The following is a 20,805-nucleotide window of genomic DNA, read 5'->3' as shown; positions in this document are numbered from 1 at the left end:
ACGTTTCTTTAACAGTAGTGTGTGGGGGCTCTCTTTGCTTCTGATTCCTCACCAAGCTAACCAAGTTTTCTTCCTTTTAGAGTCTTGTGTTTCACACACACTTTTTTCTCAAGGAAAAAAGTTACACCATATTTCAATCCTACTTTTCTTCAACCTATATTGCCATTGATCAAGTTTTCTTTATACACGACCATGTATTCAAGTTATTTATCAATCATGACACACTTATAATGATTGTTACAATACATTGTTTTAAAGAGTACATACATTTTTTTATGAAAAAAAAGCATTATATAAATATTTAATGCAGTTTTGCTGATAAATCTTCATTTGTATTTTAGTTTTCCTTGCTCAATAAGACAGAACATATTGATAAAGCTATGTACCTAACAATCAATTAACACACCGTCAAAGGAAGCTCACCAATCTCTCCCCTTTCCTCTTTTCATATTTCTGCACTCTCTTTCTCTTTCTCTTTCTCTGAGTTGAACTTCTTTATCATTACCATACAACAAAACCCTACAACCTAGATATCTTCTCCACAAAAATTATCTTCCTTCTCATTTCACATTCACATACACAATATACAATCTCAACCCTTATCGTTTTTTTTTTTGCTGGTATTTCAGGATACTAAAATCTTGTCGTCCTTCTTATAAGCTGTGTTTACACTTCTTGGATGATTTGTAGAAGGCACTTCGTTTTGCATGGCTGGTGATGCAGCTTTTCCCTCTACCACTTCCTTGATCACCCTCTTGTTCTCTTTGCTCTTAGCTTTTCACTTTGCTATGGCCGTCTCAGATCGCAGCTTGTCCACATCAGCTTCCATAAAAGATGGTGCAAAGAAGAGAAACACCATGGTAGCAGCTTCAGCTAGAGAAGGAAGCTCACAAAATCTCATCAAACCAGAACAAACTACCAAACAAGATCTCTTGAAGGGCCCTAAAAGAGGAAGCTCTCGAGCTCCACGGCCTCCATTGAAATGGCAAAACAAGATCTTCAATGCTAATGAACATGAAGTGCCTAGTGGTCCAAACCCTATTTCAAACAGGTAAATATTGAACATCAGGGTAGAACCCCCAGGAAAAAAATTAAGATTAAGATTACCAACCTTTAGAAGGTTTGCGATTTTCAGATTGTTTATGTTCGCTACAAGAAATATTGATATTAGCCTTTGCAAAAAATTTACACAAAACCTAAACCTAAAAAGGATACTAAACTCATTCTAATTATCATTTAGTGTCTTCTTTTTAGTTTTTGTGTGAGTTTTTAACATCAATATTTCTTGTAGTGGTTGTATTCCTTGTTATTTATCATTATTATTATTTTGTTGTTCATTTTTGTCCATTTGCTAAGAATTGAATTGGAGTGTTAGCTAGCTAGGGATTCAAAACATGCAGTTTGATATGTGAGTGCAGTTCTGTTCATATTGTTGTCATGAAACTGAACCACACACGTACCAATCATTTAATCACGAGGATATGTGTACATGAGATTCTACTTCTAGTAATCATGATGTTCATATATATGTATATACTATTGCTTCTTATGTGAATGATCATATCTTAGTAAAAACAACCTTCTTCACTGCAATTTTCTCAATTACTTATCATTTTTATACAGCCAAACTTATCTTCACTAGATCCTCTTTTGAGTAGCCTTTACAAGGCTAAACTAGGGTTGCTGAATGACCAAATTGAGTGCGCGATAAAGTAAATAATGTTTCTGCTGGTAACATTTAAGAAATATTGCATCTTCCTCAAAGACAACTTGCAATTTTTTTGAAGGACTTTTATGAATTGAAACAGGAATATTGGAGGAATAAAAGTCAGTACTTTCTAGAACTGCATTTGTTTATTAGGAAGGATATACAGTTTTGACATCTTATATTTGAAAAAGGGTATCCAACCTTTTGTATTTTTAGGCCAATGGATATGTATTATGTATTGGGCAAACGAAAGTGAAAGACATGAAAATGGAAAATGGAACTCTGAGTATACGTAACAAAGTTCTTAACAAAAAATACAAGATGTCTTTTAGTCGCACACATATGAAGGTTTGGTTATTGGTAATGTCTAAAATACGTTAAATAAGTTTTTCGTATTCAGATTAGTTTCTTGAGTCCCTGATTTACATGATATCTGTCAATTGTTATAGCAGATAGATATCATGTGTAAAAAGTGCCTACATTTAGATTTTTTTTTTTAATAGCTTCATAAGGGTTGATGTATCTAATACCTTTTATTTATTATTTTTACTGATAAAAAAATACCCTTTACTCATGACAGAGGGTTTCCATATATCTATATATATCTGCTTATTGGTGACTAATAATCGAAAAGAATAAAGTGGACATAATGATTCAAGTTACAATGAAGGTTTAGCTTTTGTTTACGACGAGGAGTTTGAATAATGAAAGGGGAATTGGGTTAAAAAAAGTATGCAGAAACATCCCTGATTCACCATTGTTTTGCGTGAAAAAGTTACACGGATTTGTCATGCAAAGCAGTGTTTGAAGGGTCAATATCTTTCATCCTCAATTACCTAAAATATCCTCATCATTTTCTCTACACTCCCATAGTATCCTTTGTCCCCTTCCTTTAAAAAACAAACCATTGCAGAGCTGACTCAAATTTTATATGAATAAATCCAGTGGCTGCTTCCTCTTCATAGTACCCTCTTGTTTTCTTTATCACATGAAACTGCCAAACTCATTTGGACAATTCCACTGCCTAATTATTGGATCTTTTTTTCTGTGCTCATTTGGATTTCTCTAATCTATTCATTCAGTTTTTGGAAGCTCTATTGTAGCTATCTGCTTTGATCATCATCATTTCAAATTTTGGGATATAGCTGCCAAGATTCTTTAGGGCTAATTAATCATCCTAAATTATCTTTTAGCATTTTATGGAATGAAAACATTGGCATTGGAAGCATGTGTGATGGAGTACCATTTGCCAAATTCATTGCTGGATTTAACTGGTGTCAAGGAAATTGAACAGTTTTCACTGCATTCCTTTCCTATCACATTTAATCTTTTGTTTTATCTTAAAAATAGTGAAGATGCATGAAGGTAGAGATGTTAGATAAACAAGTTAAAAGAGAGCTATGAGACTCTAATACTCTAACACGCCTCTTAAATGGCATGTTTGTTGGACACATGGACACTGACACTTGTAAGGTACTTCTGTAAAGTATCCAATTCAAAAAAATATTTATTGGATTTCTGAGAATTTTAACAAAGGTTCTAACACAATTTTAAAAAAAAAAATACATAATTTTCTAAAAACTCAAATTTATTATATAAATTTTTATTATAATTATAAAAATAAAGAACAAATTCTTTTGAATTAGTAACGAAAAACATCTTTAGATTAAAAAAAATTGAAACATAGTTGTGGAGATAAATCTTTATTGTCAATTATATCATTTATAATTATATAATATATATATTCATGTTCATGTGTCCTATATTTGAAAAGTCATAAGTATCTTTATATCTGTAGCGATATTGTCTCACTGTTCGTGTCAGTGTCTCTCTCTCAGAGGAAAAGAGAGATGGGTAGGCTCTCTGCGACATGATTTTGCCTGACTTTTGTTTTGAAGTAGTGTTGTCGCTTTAGTTAGTTGCTTTAATTTGTTAGTAAGGGTGAAGTGAAAAGCTTTGTGGTAAGCATATGTGGGTACTAGCTAGAGAATGTTTGTCAAACACAAAGATATCAAAAGAACTGTTTTTCTTGCTTTCACAAAAGCTATCAAAGTGCCTTCACAGCTTTCCCTTTTCATGACTGTTTTCTTTATTTCGTTACTTAGATTTCCTTTTTAATTATTCCTCATCTTCATTCAACATTTCATCACTTTCTTTTTCTTTTCGCTTCTCATTTCTGAAAAGGCTCAATTTTCTCTTCTTTCATTTTTCTTCTAAATTAAATTACTTACTTACATCTAAATCTCACTAAAGTAAAATAATTAATTCAAATACCAAGGTTTTAACTACTAATTATTTAGATTCTAAATTTGGTAGCAAAAACTTTGGTAGTTAATTAAATACTAATTTAGAAACCATTTAACAATAATAGAAATTAATTTATAAATCAAAAGTTTTTTTCCTAAAATGGTCTCTAATTTAGTCATTATTAACAACTAATTATTATTTTTTTCTAAAATTAGTTTATATTTTATGATTTTATTGTAGGATATAAGTGTTTTGAGGCTCTTTCATGTTTAGTAAAATTAATTACAAGTAATGTTACGATTATTTGTCAATTAAAACTTTGACAGTTAATTAGATATCAATTTAGAAACTATTTATCAATAATAAAAACTAATTTAAAAACCAATAATTTTTTAAGTCTCCAAAATTGACTCTAATTTAGTCATTATAGCAACTAATTATTTTTTTCTCTAAAATTGATTTTTATTTAATGATTTTTTTTAATGTTAATTGACATCTAATTAACTATATCAATATTTTAACTATCAATTTTAAAATTTAAATTAGTTGATAACTAAAATTTTTATAGTTAATTAGATACTGATTTAGAAATTTTATTAATAATAACAAATATTTTAATACTGATAATGTTTTTAATCTTTAAAATAATAGATAATTTAGTTAAATATAGTGATTAATTAAATATGAAACCCATATTAATAACTGATAACATATAATACAATATTAATGCTAAACGGTGTATAAAATATTAAAATGTCTTGGGGATGATTCATATCCCTAATTTTAGTTTAATTGTGTCTCCCTTAACTATTAAGATATATTAGTTAGATTTGTCAAGTTTATTATCATGCACAGTAAATGCATCAGCAGACATGGATGGAAACTTTAAGGTTGTTAATTTTTTTTTGTGAATCTTAAAGGTTTATCCAACAATATTATTTATGGAAATTACTCTTATCTTCTTTCCTAATTAGACTTCTACCATAAAATCATGAAATAAAAATCAATTTTTAGAGACCAAAATAATTAGTTACAATAATAACTAAATTAGGGACATTTTAGAAACTAAAAGAAAAATTGGTTTCTAAATTAGTAAGTTTTAACTATCAATTATTTAGTTTTTAAATTTGGTAGAAAAACATTGGTTGCTAATTAGATACAAATTTAGAAACTATTTAACATTAATAAAAACTAATTTAGAAACCAATTTTTCTTTTAGTTTCTAAAATGGTCTCTAATTTAATTACTATTGTAATTAATTATTTTGGTCTCTAAAAATTAGTTTCTATTTCATGATTTTCTTGTAGTGTACATATCCTATATATGTGTGGGAGAATTTTTATTTCAATTATGCAATTTCAAGATTTATCATGGTCATACTTTAAATTCTATATTATTTTTTTCATCAAATTGCTTAATCAGAAATCAAGTTTTACAAAGCATTTTTTTTTACAATATTTTAAGTTTTTTTTTTGTCGGCTTTCAAATTTTTAAGTGTCACAATGTATCTCAAATAATAATTTTTTATTTTTAAAATCACTTATTACACATTAGTCTTAAAAGTAGATGCAGTATAAATTCATACATAATCACATTTAAAGCATAAATTAGTAAGAACTATCTTTTCTTTTAACTTGTTAAATAACATGTATATTTCTATAAAATTCAACAACTAAATCAGTTGAAGATCAAATTTTATGTTTTATAACCTAACTTATATCTTACTTAGTTCTATAATATAACCTCATAATAAGCTCACTCAATAAATTTTGATTCTTAATTGTGATTACATGTGTGCAAAGTAACTTATTTATTCCTTTTATAGGAAAAAAAAACACTGAAATTTTAAATACTTATTTGCAAAGTAATTTAATTTAAACTTCATTACCTGTTATGCAGTATTTATTTTTTATTTATTAATAAAATAAATAAATAAAATAGATCTTTTAGAATATCTCAATGCTTATACAAGAAAGCATAATAAGATCTCTTAATAGAAAGGAGACCAACTTTAAAGTCAAACAAATCAATAAATTTAAAAAAACTACTCAACCAAAAGAACTACTCTGAAACACAAAACTACAAAATACTGAAATGTCCTACTAACACCAAACTTCTATAAGTCCCGTGATCATGTATAGAGTATATTACAACTTTGATTTCTAGTTGTTTCTTGACTTTTCATAAGACATATTTTTTTTTATATTAAATAATCTTGATTTAATTAGTGACAGTAACAACTCTATATATGTATTAGTAGCTGGATGAGGGATTTGGTGATGAAGGTGATATTAATGAGTTAGCACCAGCAAGGATCATAACCCTTGTTTGACGTGGATAAGTGTTTTTAGATGTTATCATTTAATAAAAAATATTCTGGCTTATGCACTTCATTATGCTCAAATGTTTTCCTTCACACAATCTACTCAATAGTTCCTTCAGAAAAACTGCAAATAAAAATTTCACAAGTCAACTACCAAATAGTAGTCCACATTATGCATCAATGTGAACAAGAATCAAACAAGGAACAATCAAAGTCCTGATAAAATATTCAGGGAAATTGATATCAGTTATCAATTAGAGTACTAGAGCAATGTTGTAGAAAGAAGATTAAAGCAGAATTGTAAAAAATAATGAACAATTTAATGTTAAGACGAGTAGATTACACATTTTTTATATAACAACCTCATTCAATTTTACATTTTTACTATTAAACAAATTCAAACAAACTAAAACATCTTTTCAAAATTACACGGACCAAAAATCAATTCTAAATTTGAAAGAAAAAAAAGTACTTACAACAAATTTAAAGAATTAAACATATTTAAGCCTGTACAGAGTAAAACGGTTTGCTTGATTACAGTTTAAAAATTAAAACCTGCTTGTGATGTTGTTCAATCTTCATTCTTGAAAGCGAAAACACAGAAGCATGTAAAAGAAGTTTTCTACTTTATTTAGATTTTCTAATTCATAAGGAATGTCACCACTCTTTTCTTTCTCACGCTTCATTGTAGGGATATGAATTTATTACGTTATGTTCCCCATTTCTACGAAACATCTTACAAGATCCATTTTCACTCATTAATTTATATTTAAAACAAATAACATTGTTACTACATTTTATTTCAGTAAAGTCTGCAGAATTTGTTTCTGTCCTCCACGTTTCATCTGGTAGTATAAATACTAGCTGTTATTCCAACCCATTTGATTTCAATTTCTTAAAACACAATAAAATTGAAAGTTTTTTTCTAAATAATAACCACTAATTCTAAGAATACCATATTGGCCACTAACACAACTAAGGCTGGCCAGCTAATATGATGGTTCTCAAAGTAGAGGCACAACGTCAACTAGAAACTTTTGCTGCTAAAAAGCCATACGCAACAAGCACAATGCTTTCTTTTTCTTTTTGGCTTATCTTTCCTAGTGTGTTCTACAAAGTACTGGTCATCTCTGCCATGTGGTTACTGCAAGTATCAGCTTTAATCCCCAAAAGAGCCTTTAACAGGGATTTTTGCCATGTGAGTACATATCTACAAGCTGCTGGTTACCCTACTCATACTTAGACCAAGACCACCCTGATTCAGAAAGGACCTATTTTCCATTTTCCATAGGGCATTAGCATGCAAACTAAAACCTCGAAGTTTTGATCACGCATTGTGTGCATCTAGAGCAGTAGACATGAGCTTTGGTCACGTGAGCATAGGGTAGCTCAGCAGCAGCTTCAGGTTCTGTAGCCGCAGAACCATTTACAGTCATCACCAACGCATATAAAACAGTCCTTCGTGTGATCCAAGCCATGCACCCTGAGAGAAGTCACACTTGTATTGGTTTTCCTCTTCTGCTCTACAACCTAAGCAACCAACTTTAAAATTAGCAACCAGCTGAAATATAATAGTATTTATAAAATTGAAAGCAGAAAGGCTGAGAGCTTATCGTCCTCACTACTGTATGTTTTATAGCACATAGCGGAGATAATTGAATTAGAGAACTTGTCCTCAAAAAGCAATTCACCAGACTTGAGACTCCATAACCGTAGCTTGCAATCCTCTCCACCTGAAATGACAAAATATTCAGACGTAGAATGCAAAATAAAGAACATCACTGAAACAACACCCACCTGACATAACAAATCTCTCAGCTGGATCGACACCAATTTGTATACGAGTATGAGAATTCACATGCCCATCATAACATTGAACAGCACCCCTCTGAAGTAGACGATGGTCATAAAGCCTAATCTGAAAAGGAAAATAACATTTATGATTAAGCAATTTCTCTCGTGATATGCAGACTGCAAGAAATGGTGGCAACCAAGATAATACAAATTAACAGTTTCACTGACTCATTGTCTTGTAATCTCTGGGTAACATATACTGCCTTCGTTTATATCAATCACTATATTATCTAGGTGATGCTAGACCTAGAGGATAAAATGAACAAAATCTCCCATGAAAAAGAAAATTCAATTAAACAGGATTTGTTACATTTAGTCTGTGTATACTAAGGATTTGATTGGACAAAAATTCCCCCAGAGAACTTTTTGGAGAGAAATAAGAAAAAAAAAAAAAGAGATTCTCCATAAACTAAAATCAGATGATTCATAAGTTAATTCATAGAAGTTCTCTCAGGATTTCTCTGAGTTCTTTTCTTTCAACTTGTATATAAACTAATTTAACTCATGGATAAACTAATTATCTTTTTGGAATTTTTTTCTCCCATAAGTGTTTAGGAAGAAGTTTGTCCAAATATAATCTAAATGCAAATAATTTTTCACCAATTTAAGTGAGGAATAAATACATGCAACTACCTAATCATGAGATGCTGCTGCAACATGTTGGTATTATATGAAACGTAACATCACACATAAATAATATAGGTAACAATTTTCCTGGAGAGTGTACTAACCGATCCATCCATTGAGCTTGCTAGAAAGTACTGCTCATCAAACTGAAGTGACACCAAACTAGTGTCAAACCCACAATAAATTACAGAAAATAGTCAAAAATCAACCATATTGAAATGAAGATACATGTCAAGTAGATAACTAAACAGGGAAAAAGGATGACTGACGAAGATATAGATGAAGGCATCCTAATTGTATGAGAAGCATATATGTCACCTTTGAGCTGCAATTAGGGTGAAACATAAGCTCGTCAACTATAGATAAAGCTAATAGTGTAAAGAGAATCATAAAGTGGATCACTAGACATACAATAACAGATTTTGAACATAACACAAGAAATAATCAGTCCATCAAATAAAAAATTTGTCCAGGAACTTGAACAGTTTCTCATAAAACAAAGAAAGCTACTAACTAACAGGCAATAATAATTTAATTCTGAAAAGTTCAATTGTTAAACAAGTAAATGGGAAAACTACTAAAACATGTAAAAGTCATTCAAGAACTTGTTTACAAAGATATAGTTCATCCAATCTTTTACCCAAATTGTAACTTAGCCTATAATACTTTTAATTTCTACTGTTTCAATTTATCATTCCACCCTTTTTAAGGTTTTATCAACAGAATTGCCCAAATTTGAGTAAACCACTCATTTGAGCCTTAAAATGGTAACACAAGCCAATATTGTTCCTGATATAATGAAACAAAAAGTAATGTACCATGACAACTAATGGAATGCAGATCAAATAACAGAGACAATCAGCAAGAAAATGGATATCTCCTTTAGGATTCCTGAATCAGGTAACTAATACCGTGTATCTCAGCAGGAAAAATAAGGAAATAACAATCTAACAGTAATTGGTAGCAAGCTACCAATCCAGAGCCACAGGGCCTCTACAATTCACGTTTACAGTGAATCCACTTCTAACAGAATCCTCGATACTCTCTCTCTCCTCTAACCACCTATATATATTACTAATGCTTATACCCCTTATATCCTCCATACATATCAAGCCTGATTCAAGGCCACGTCATTCCTTTTAACCCCTCTCTTATTCTTCCTCTCATACACTCTCCAAATCTTGGGCTTAGGACCATATTCCTGGCCCAGTTGTACCTCAGCATTTCTATCAATGCCACCCGCATCAGAAATGACCTTGTCCTCAAGGTTAAATTCTGGAAATTGACCCCTCAACACAGCATTGTCCTCCCATGTGACATCATCAATAGATTTATTCTTCCATTGGATCAAACTTTGAGGAATGGAAACTCCTTCCAGAACTGTTACTCTAAAGCCCAAAACCTTTACTGGATATATCTCTTCTTCAGCAACAACCTCTAATTCTTTAGGCAATTCTCCCAGGATATGGTAGTTCCCAACTGCCTTCTTTAATAAGGATATGTGAAAAACATGATGGATTTTGGAGTAGTCAGGTAGTTGAAGCTTATAAGCAACTTCTCCAACCTTCTCAATGATCTTGAAAGGACCATAAAAACGTGCTGCAAGTTTCTGATTTATCCTTCGGACAACTGATTGTTGCCTATGGAGCCTCAATTTTAAAAACACCCATTCACCAATCTCGAACTGCAAATCCCTCCTCTTCTTATTGGCATACACTGTCATTTGCTGCTGGGCTTTGAACAAGTGCTTCTTAAGTTGATCCAAAGCCTCATCTATGTCTTTTAACTCCAAAGCAACTGCAGCTACCTTTGTTTCATTGCTCAAGTATCGCAGCAATTTAGGAGGTTGTCTCCCGTACACAACTTCAAAAGGGGACTTACCTATAGACACATGATAAGTAGTGTTGTACCAATATTCAGCCCATGGCACCCAATAGGCCCAAGTCTTGGGTTGATCAGCCGCAAAACACCGAAGATAGCTTTCAAGACACCTATTGATAACCTCGGTTTGCCCATCTGTTTCGGGATGATAGGCGGAGCTCATTTTGAGTGTCGTACCCTGCAATTTGAACAATTCCCTCCAGAAATGGCTCACAAACAAGGGATCTCTATCACTTACAATGGAACTAGGAATTCCATGGAGTCGCACCACCTCCTTAACAAAGACTTCTGCCACAGACTTGGCAGTATAAGGATGCTTCAATAAGATAAAATGACTATACTTGGATAGTCTGTCTACCACCACAAAAACCGCTTCAAAACCTCTGGATTTAGGCAAGCCAGTCACAAAGTCCATGGAAATATCCTCCCATACAGCATTGGGAATAGGTAGAGGTTGTAAAAAACCCCCTGGAGTAGTTGCATCATATTTCTGTCTTTGGCACACATCACATGCTCGTACATAATCCCGGATGGATTTCTACATTCCCACCCAGTAAAGATTCTCTGCAATACGCCTATAAGTCCTCAAAAATCCAGAATGGCCGCCCATAGGAGTTTCATGAAATTCTTTCAACAATGAAGGAATAGAGGGAGATTTAGCACCCAATACCAAACGGCCCTGGTACAATAAAACCCCTTGCTGCACACTATAACCCGGTTTAGCCATAGGATCTTTTATCACCTCCGCCATTACCTTCTGAACAGATTCATCATTCCTCACTTCTTGTAGTAGCTGATTACTCCCTAACCATATAGGAGTGTGCACCAGTGCAGAAAATGCACCCTCATCATAGCAACGAGACAAGGCATCAGCAGCTTTGTTTTCGAAACCCGGTTTATAACGCACTTCAAATTGATAGCCTAACAACTTTGCCAACCAGCACTGTTGGTCAGGAGAGGAAATCCGCTGCAGTAAAAAATGCTTCAAACTCCTATGATCAGTGTACACAACAAACTCCTTGCCCAATAAATAATGCCTCCAATGTTGAATGGCAAGGACTAAAGCCATCAACTCCTTTTCATAAGCAGTTTTCATCAAGTTGTTGTCAGACAAAGCTTTGCTAAAATAAGCAATTGGTTGTCTGTTTTGCATCAACACAGCACCTACTCCTCTCCCTGCAGCATCGCATTCAATTTCAAAGGGCACAGAGAAATTAGGCAGCAAAAGAACAGGAGATGTTGTCATAATTTTCTTTAACCTCTCAAAAGCTTCCTTAGCAGCCATACCCCAATTGAAACCATCTTTCTTTGTCAATTCGGTCAGAGGTTTGGCAATCTTGCCATAATCCTTGACGAACTTCCTGTAGTATCCAGTCAAACCCAAAAACCCACGCACTCCTTTAACATTCTTAGGTTCAGGCCACTCCAAGATGCATCTAACCTTTTCTGGATTCACAGAAACCCCTGCACCAGAAATTATATGACCCAAGTAATCTACTTGCAAACATCCAAATTTACACTTAGCCATGTTAGCAACAAAACACTGATCCACTAACACATGTAGCACTTGTTGAAGTTGTTGTATGTGCTCCTTTTCATCCTTAGCCATCCTCATCATCTGCATCCGATTAGAAGGATTCAGAGTTCTCACCCTTCGCCGGATCGGAGGTTTCAACCCACTCATGAAATATCCTAAGTATTGCTCCTCCGGCAATCGACCCACCGGCGAGGAAAGCAATTCAAATGCTTCAACAAACTCTTCAACTCTTCCAGTTTGACGGAGCGTGGATAATTCTTCAAACGGGTTTTCCAATCTCCGGCCACCGTAACGTGCGATCAATGCCCTTTTGAGTTTTTCCCATGATAGCTGATCTTCCGTCTCCATCAGTAAATTGAACCAATGGATCGTGGGACCTTCCATGCTCAAACGTGAAAGCTTCACCCGCATATCCTCCGGTGTGTTCTGGACATCGAAATATATTTCCGCATGAGTTATCCAAGCCACTGGATCTTCGCCATCGAACAGTGGAAGCTTCACCTTCTTCCCGGCGAGTTGAGACTCACTCGAAGGCGAATCACCACCCGAGTTTCCACTCGATGCCTCTCCTTCTCTATTTCCCTCCTTTAGTTTGCTTAGTTTCGCGAGAACTAGACTCTGCTGCTGCATCTGTTCGGACTGGAGCTGCATCTGTCGAACCAATGCGTCGAGCGTGGAGGTAACATGTCCCACTTGGGTCTCCAAAGCGTCAATCCGATCACCCATCTTAGGCGTAGGTGGCTTCCTTGGCATCGACGGTCTTCTCCGGGCTGGGTCTTTATCCGGCAGGTCGGACCAATTTAATGGAATGCAGATCAAATAACAGAGACAATCAGCAAGAAAATGGATATCTCCTTTAGGATTCCTGAATCAGGTAACTAATACCGTGTATCTCAGCAGACAAAATAAGGAAATAACAATCTAACAGTAATTGGTAGCAAGCTACCAATCCAGAGCCACAGGGCCTCTACAATTCACGTTTACAGTGAATCCACTTCTAACAGAATCCTCGATACTCTCTCTCTCCTCTAACCACCTATATATATTACTAATGCTTATACCCCTTATATCCTCCATACATATCAAGCCTGATTCAGGGCCACGTCATTCCTCTTAACCCCTCTCTTATTCTTCCTCTCATACACTCTCCAAATCTTGGGCTTAGGACCATATTCCTGGCCCAGTTGTACCTCAGCATTTCTATCAACAACCATCAACTAATTAGTTTGCTTTTGCTTAATGATGCAATTGACATGTGACATGTCCTTGCTAGTGAAGACAGTAAATTTTAAACAAATTCCTCAACTAATAATATCAAAGAGCCAAATACAATTCCCTGTAAACCTAAGATCCAAATAAATAAAAAATGTTAAACAAACTAGTACTCTAAAAAGATGAATTCAAAAATCCAAGACATGATCCTGTTTGAAGATGAAAAGATGACCATATTTCATATTTTTACAACTAGTACGCATTACTAAACAAAGACCTCTAAATTACATATTAAATACAATTTATGGGATTTTTTCAATCACTAATATAGTGAGAGGAGTAGTTTAAGGACATGCATAAAACCTTGACAGTGCGTTATGTCAGTAGTCTGGAAATGAGCTTTGAAAGTATCAGCAAGCATACATCATTTGGCACATACTGGGAAATCTTAGTTTTCACCTTTTTCTCTATTAATAGATTTTCTTACATTTTTACCGCATAATTTTAAAATCAAGGTTTACATTATATATTTTGAACCACTCTATAATATTTTATTATGCTATATTTTGCTTGTTTATTGAAATCTTGTGCTTCTCTAGCCTCTCCTCAATTCTAATTTCCATAAAAAAAATACCTTGAACCATTCCCTTTTAGAACTTCCAACTTTAGTATCTGAAGTGTAAGGTATCCGATGGGTAATAAGCCTACTAGAAAGCCTTTCTCTTTTCTCACGAAAATCTGCAGTGACAATTGCCCCATTCCTAAGCCCGCATAAAATCACATTTCCCTGCAACAACAATTAGAAAACATGTTGAGAATAATAATCACAAATTATGCACAAAGGATATGTCACAGTGATTTAGTAAGAGCAACCAAGATATATCCCATTTCGTTCTACATAAAAGATTTTTTTTATTAAAGAAAGTAAGAAGGAATAAAAGTAAACCAGGGGATAAAATATTTCCTGAACAAAGAAAATAGAAAAGAACACAAACAGACAAATAAATAAGATCATCAATGTAATAAACTCCCAAGTCCCTGCAGAACTAATTCTCAAGAAAAATAAAAACAGGAAAGAAGGAATAGAAGTAAATCAGAGGATAAGATATTTCCCAAAGAGAAAATATTAGAAGAGAACACAAACAAACAAATAAATAGGATCATCGGTGTAATAAAACTCCAAAGTGTAACTTATTCCAACTAACTCCCAGATGTTCAATTACAGACTGCTATCACTATTCCTACAACAGAACAAATGATTCCCTAGACTCTTACTTCCCTTTCTACTTTACCTAACATGTACCCTTTTAATTAATGGACGTATAGACACTGTAAAAAAGTTACACGATGAAGCACAATGTGTAAACTTTTGACAGATAATTAAATTTAATGCTGCTCTCATACAGATCTCATTATGCTAGTCTCCATATTTCTGATCTAAATGTAAGACCAAACAAAATATAAAAACAAGTGGGACTAGTACTCTCCGTAAAAATAGATTCCTTTTTTCTAACATCAAGCACAGCATTTCCTTTTGAACCTTATGATTATTATATCTTTTTCAAAATGAGCAATAAACAATTAAATAACTCGGATTTTATTTCAAGTGTGTTTAAACAAGAATTGTGCAAGTGATAGATGATATGATATAGAACAGTACAAGTGCTAGCAGTTCTGTACACTAGGTAAATTTTCGGTTCATATTCATAATAGTTAAATTTACAAAAACATTTTCATCTATGAAGACATGGTGAAAAATTCATCTTTTCTTCAATTCCATTATATATTTGATTGAAAGAAAATGTCCTGGGCAGTATTTTAAAAAGAATAACCTGCTAACTTTTTCAAATAAAAAGGGATAACCTACAGAATTAATAATCTGTTGCGCAAAAACATCACTTTTACATCGTAAAAACCATGTTTCCGTCCTTGTTTCCAGATCCACTGAAGCACCTCCTAAATTTGTACCTAATAAAGATATAGAACACCAATAAATATCTTGCAAAAAATTAGATAAAAAATTACAAAGGAGGAAATTGTAATGTCTAAAAGCTTATTCAGATATTCTCATGGAAGAGGGATATATATCATAAACCATTCCCTGTGGCATACACATGTTCCATCATCTTAAAGTAACAAAAACAGGTGCGAATTGAAGACAAGAGACAGAACTAAAATAAAAAAAAAGACCAGTCACAGCCATATTGATACTGCCTAGACGGTATCATTCTTTGTAGCTAAATTTTCTAAGCTCAAAATCAAACAGCGAAGAAGAAACTTAACATATTAGAAATAAACCAATGGGATGAAAAATACCAAAACATTATAAGTCTGTGCAGTAAACAGAAGCAAACATAGTCTCTCAACAATAAAGAATCCTTGCTAAACTGTTGACAAAAGTTAGGGTGCCGTTATGGGCCAAAGCTATTTATCCATTACCACCTATAGCTATTGGTTTGGTTATAATAAAAAACTCAACTGGGTTGGAAACTTGCAATTAATATAGGAAAGTGCTACTGAGGGAACATAAAACGTAACAAAGTGGAAAGGCCAAAAATTAACACTAATAGTATCTGTATCTAAATTTAACATTATGTGGCATAATACATGTGTCCGTGTATATGTGTGAGAAAAAATAAAGAGGAACATGTAACTTACCAATTACAGCCCGATGTCTATTATAATCATATTCTGCTGTCCAAAGAGTACATTTGAAAGAAGCAATTTCCTCAAGTCCGCTCCATGTGTTCAGTATACCTGGTCCAAGATTCAAAGGTTCAACAAGACCAAGAGTGTAAAGTGATCCACCTGATGTTTCTGACCCCAGTGTAGTAAATCTATTTTCATGTTAAGATCTTTCGATTGAAGATCAATTTTAATAAAAATAAATGGAATACATTATCCCAATAAGATGATAGGATTTAACATATTGAATACCTTATAGCCAAGGTTATCAAACTCAAGAGTTTACCTAAACTCGTGAAAGCTCCGTAAACTCGTAAAACTTTACTTCATATGAAAAATAATAATTTATACAAATAGAAGCTTCTTTTCTTTGATGAAGCTTCCTTAGCTTCTGCAACAACTTTTATCATCAGAATTTTTATTTCTTCTGAAATAGAAGCACAAGGTTCAAAATCCTTTCTAGTTCCAACAAGATGATGCTTGAATCTAAATATCCCTCTACTCACAATCTTTGAACAATAATTACATTTCACTTTTCTATCATTGCCATTAATATCTATAATCGTGCTTTCATCCAATGTCTGACCTATTTCTTGGAGCATTTTTACTTCTACTTTTAATAGATAAGAATGCACTTGGATTACCCTCGGTTGAACTTTATCCACTCCTAGACATACTTTAAAAAAAAGAATTTTCTATAATAAAAAACAAAACTAAAAAACCCTAATTTGATCCCATGCATGCCCTAATTCTAATTTACAATTAAAAATTTAAAAACATTATTCCATACCCCTTTAAAATCATCTCCAATGTAAGATTAAAAAAAATTATCTTACCTACCGGACAACGGAGCACGACCACAATAACACAACAGACCACAAGCACAAACAATGATGCACCACCACACAACGACAGTGCAACGAACGACCAAAACAATTTCATGCGACGGCAACAACGATGGCATGAGGAACAAAGAATTATGCCACAACGAACAAAGAGAATGACAACACGGAGAGCAGAGACAACCACGGCACAGCGAATGACAGGTAGCGACCAGCGACAGCAAACAAGGAACCCTAATCACGAGCAGCAATGGAGGAAAAGAACGAATTGAGGTGAGTTTTATTTATTTCCACATAGGAAACTACATCATTTTGGGTTATAAAAACCTCTAGATTCATTAACTTGGTTGCAAGCTCACGAGTTTAGCAGAGTTCACCAAGTTCACGGTGAGTCTACCGATCCTACTCCAAAAACGAGTTTGCTTCCAAGTCAACTCAGCCAATGGGTGTGGCAACGTAAACTCAAACAATTTTTCGAGTTACAATGTGAGTTTGATAACCATGCTTACAGCTAATCTTGGTAATCCAATGTTACATGGATGATCAAGATTATAAGTTACGTTCTAATTTTAACCATATATAGTCACATTACTATATAATGCTCACAGAGGAATAACCAAAAAAATAAATCAAAAGGATACAAAACACGTCCTGCAACGGAACCATCACTCGCTACGTGAGGAGAGCACTTTGGACCCAACCGTATACAAGATATTCTAGAGGGCATAAGCAATGCAGCTCGATTAGGTCTGAAAACTGGCTTATGCACTTCACTGTGCTCAAATGTTTTCCCTTTAACATAATTCATCACACAATCTGCTCTCCATTTTGTCCCGTCATCAAAATATTGCCCAGCCCCTCCAACTTCAGAAAAACTGCAAATAAAAATTTCACAATCAACTTGCAGACAGTAATCCACATTATGCATGAATGTGAACAAGAATCAAACAAGGAACAATCAACATCTAGGTTCAAATGCAACCAGTGTGGCCCAATGAGTTAACAGGATCATCAAAGTCCTGATAAAATATTCAGGGAAATTGATATCAGTTAAAGAATAGAGATTCTCCCAATCATGTAATTACATTACATTACATGATGCAAAGCAAGCACAACAAGAAATCATAAAATGCGCACAAACACAAACAGAAGTTACCTCAAGGAGCCATTTATGCTGCCCGTCAACAAAACATCAGTTTCCGTTTGCCCCTGCAACGTCTGCACATCAACGCGCAAGTGTTCCAAAGCACAAACACCCAACTTATCAGTTCCCCGGTATCTCCAGACCTGCAATTTCAATCTTTAGATTTGATTCAAAACTCGGAAGGCTGAACCACAGAGAAAAAAAATGAAGCCAAAATCATTCGCACCACAGGTTTAGATGCTTGAATTTTCCCGCATTCCTCGGCAAAGTTACATTTGCAATTATGAGAGTAAACGACACGGTGACCATCCAACTCCCTAGCCTGAAGCAGCTTGGACAAGGTTCTGTTTCTAAGCTTCCTACCACTCTGCTGTAACTAAAATCAGTCACATTTAAAGTTAAATTTGCAAGTACTCAAGCATAACCCTAATAAGACATACAATACATTATTAAGGTATCACAGACATTATAAATACCTTATTGGAAGGGGTTTGTGGTGCCTTGGGAGTAGGGTTCTTGTGCGTGGAAGAAGAGCCAGGAATGGGGCCTTTGATGGGGAAATATCTGTTCTTCACAGGATCAAAGTAAAACCCCGGAAGCTCTGTCACAAAATACACAATCACTCCATTATCATCAATAATTAACCATGAATTGGGATAAACAAACATAAAGGTGAATGCGATTGGAACGAATAGAATAACCTCGTGCCGCTGCCATATATGCGTCGGAAGAGGAAACACGTTGTTGCCGGTGTATTGGGTTTGGGAGTGACGGAGAATACCGTTACCACCGATTTTGAGCGGCGAAATAAGTTTGCAGCTTCGACTCTCTGAAACCCTTTTCGTTCTGGTCTTGGTTTCGAACTATGTTAAAATTTTCAAAATGTTATGCGAAGTTACTATTCAGTTATTTTTTATAAGATTATAATTTTAATCTCTTTTTAATTCTTTACATGCGATTTTCTATTTTTTTTATTTTACTCAAATTTTAATCCTCATTTTTTTAAAAATATTCAGTTAAATAATTAAACTTGATGTTTTTATTTTAAAATATTTAATGTTATTTTCTCCTAGGGATGACAAAGCGGGGCGGGCTGTGCGGGCCGGCCCGCTGCTAAAAAACGCAAGACGGACTGACCTTTTCAACCCGCATAAGCCCGCCCCGCATTAGCCCGCAACGTGCGCGGGCCAGCAGCGGGGTGGGGCGGACTGGCTCGCTAACCCTCAAGAAAAAAAAAAATTGGCACTTAGCAGCAACAAGACAATGCAATTAGGTTTTCACAAAATTTCAAAGAAAGAAACACAATTGTTTAATGTTTTTTTAATTAATGTTTATGTTTAATGTTTTGGAATTAGGTATTTTTAATGTTTTGAAAGTGGAAGAATTGTGATATTTGATATTTATCTTAATGTTTAATGTTTTGATGTTTGATTATGTTTGAAAAGGAAGAAAAAGAATTTAGGTTTGATAGTAACAAATATATAGGTTTAATTTGACAAGTTTTTAAGAACAAGATGTAAAAAAAAATATTTAATTTAAAAAAAAAAAAAAAAATGCGAGCTGGCCCGCAAACCCGCGCACCAGCTCTTATGCGGGGCAGGTTGAGAATTCTAGCCCGCAATAACTTTGCGGGACGAGCCAACCCAACTCGTATTTTTGCAGACCAAGCACGGAACGGACCAATGCGAGACGGACTGGCCCGCTTTGCCACCCCTATTTTCTCCTCAATTTCACGTAAGATAGCCCCTCCCCGCTCACGCACCACACACACTATAATGTTAATATATTCTTATAATCGATTATAAGGAATCACAACATAATAAATTGGAATTTTTTAATAAAATAACAATAAACATAATAATTAAATAAAATAATATTACAACAGAAAATTTATTTCTCTTTTAAGAAAATAATATTTCTACTCTATTTCTTACCTACTTATTTTGTTTTTCATTCAATTATTTTTCTCTTACATTTTTTCTGTTTGGCAAAAGAATAACATAAACTCTAACTAAAAAAACCCTTTTATTTGTGCTCAATGCTTGCATAAGCAACATTGAATTTTATTGTAAAAGCCGAAAGACAAGCGATGACTTTTTGATGGGGACTTTTGAATTTCATATTATTATATTTTGAATTACGATGCTCGGCACATTGTGGCTTCAAACTTTGGAAAATATTTTATTGAAAATTTATTCACCCTTCTCCATCATTATATTTTCTTAAATGCTTACTAATTAACAAAAATCTAGCAGTTGACTTGTAATTTTTAAATACCACTGTCTATTTTAATTTTTATTTTTTTTCATTTAATTATTTAATAACTGATATCTTAAAAAAAACAATCACTTAGTAAGTCTTTTGCTTTTTAAATATCATTATATCTTTCCTGAAAACAATATTCACATTAAATAAAAGGATGAAAAGTAACATTTTTTCAATTTTATAACTATTCAAATTCAATATAATATATATATATATATATATATTTTGTAATAGTTGGATGTGTTTGAGTCCATCTGAACACATAACACATAAGTACATTACTCTTGCATGACTAGTATAGGAAGGTAAATATTTAGTTCGGCTCATAACAATAATAAGTTCAATGATGCGGAAGAAGTCGGTCCAAAACCGCTGGAAAAATATATTTAAAAAAGTAACAACAAATAAAAATAAATGAATCAATAATTGAATCAGTTAGGCATAGGCATTTACTTTGGAACCAACGAAAATAAACAGTTA

At 33.6% G+C, this 20,805-nt stretch overlaps 1 protein-coding gene across 4 annotated transcripts; it reads right to left on the bottom strand.

The window, feature by feature from the left end:
- Positions 1 to 7,145: 7,145 nt before the first annotated feature.
- LOC137820588 (Transducin/WD40 repeat-like superfamily protein) lies at positions 7,146 to 18,957 on the bottom strand. 4 transcript variants are annotated; one of them, XM_068624734.1, is made up of 13 exons: positions 18,762 to 18,957; positions 18,537 to 18,661; positions 18,287 to 18,436; positions 18,073 to 18,203; positions 17,558 to 17,791; positions 16,048 to 16,226; positions 15,257 to 15,357; positions 14,024 to 14,176; positions 9,029 to 9,084; positions 8,864 to 8,921; positions 8,076 to 8,196; positions 7,901 to 8,011; positions 7,146 to 7,808 (listed from the first exon to the last, which is right to left on the bottom strand). In XM_068624734.1, exons 1-13 carry the CDS (start codon positions 18,775 to 18,777, stop codon positions 7,714 to 7,716), a joined length of 1,530 nt encoding a protein of 509 aa, XP_068480835.1. In that variant the 5' UTR covers positions 18,778 to 18,957; the 3' UTR covers positions 7,146 to 7,713. The 4 variants fall into 4 exon arrangements, 3 of the variants coding, with proteins under 3 accessions (XP_068480835.1, XP_068480836.1, XP_068480837.1); XM_068624735.1 differs by having other exon boundaries at positions 18,287 to 18,430; positions 18,762 to 18,951; XM_068624736.1 differs by having other exon boundaries at positions 18,287 to 18,427; positions 18,762 to 18,951.
- Positions 18,958 to 20,805: the final 1,848 nt, after the last annotated feature.

Source organism: Phaseolus vulgaris, chromosome 9 (assembly GCF_051622355.1).
Source record: "Phaseolus vulgaris cultivar YP4 chromosome 9, ASM5162235v1, whole genome shotgun sequence".
NCBI classification, from domain to species: domain Eukaryota; kingdom Viridiplantae; phylum Streptophyta; class Magnoliopsida; order Fabales; family Fabaceae; genus Phaseolus; species Phaseolus vulgaris.
This window is presented reverse-complemented; position numbering and strand designations above follow the sequence as displayed.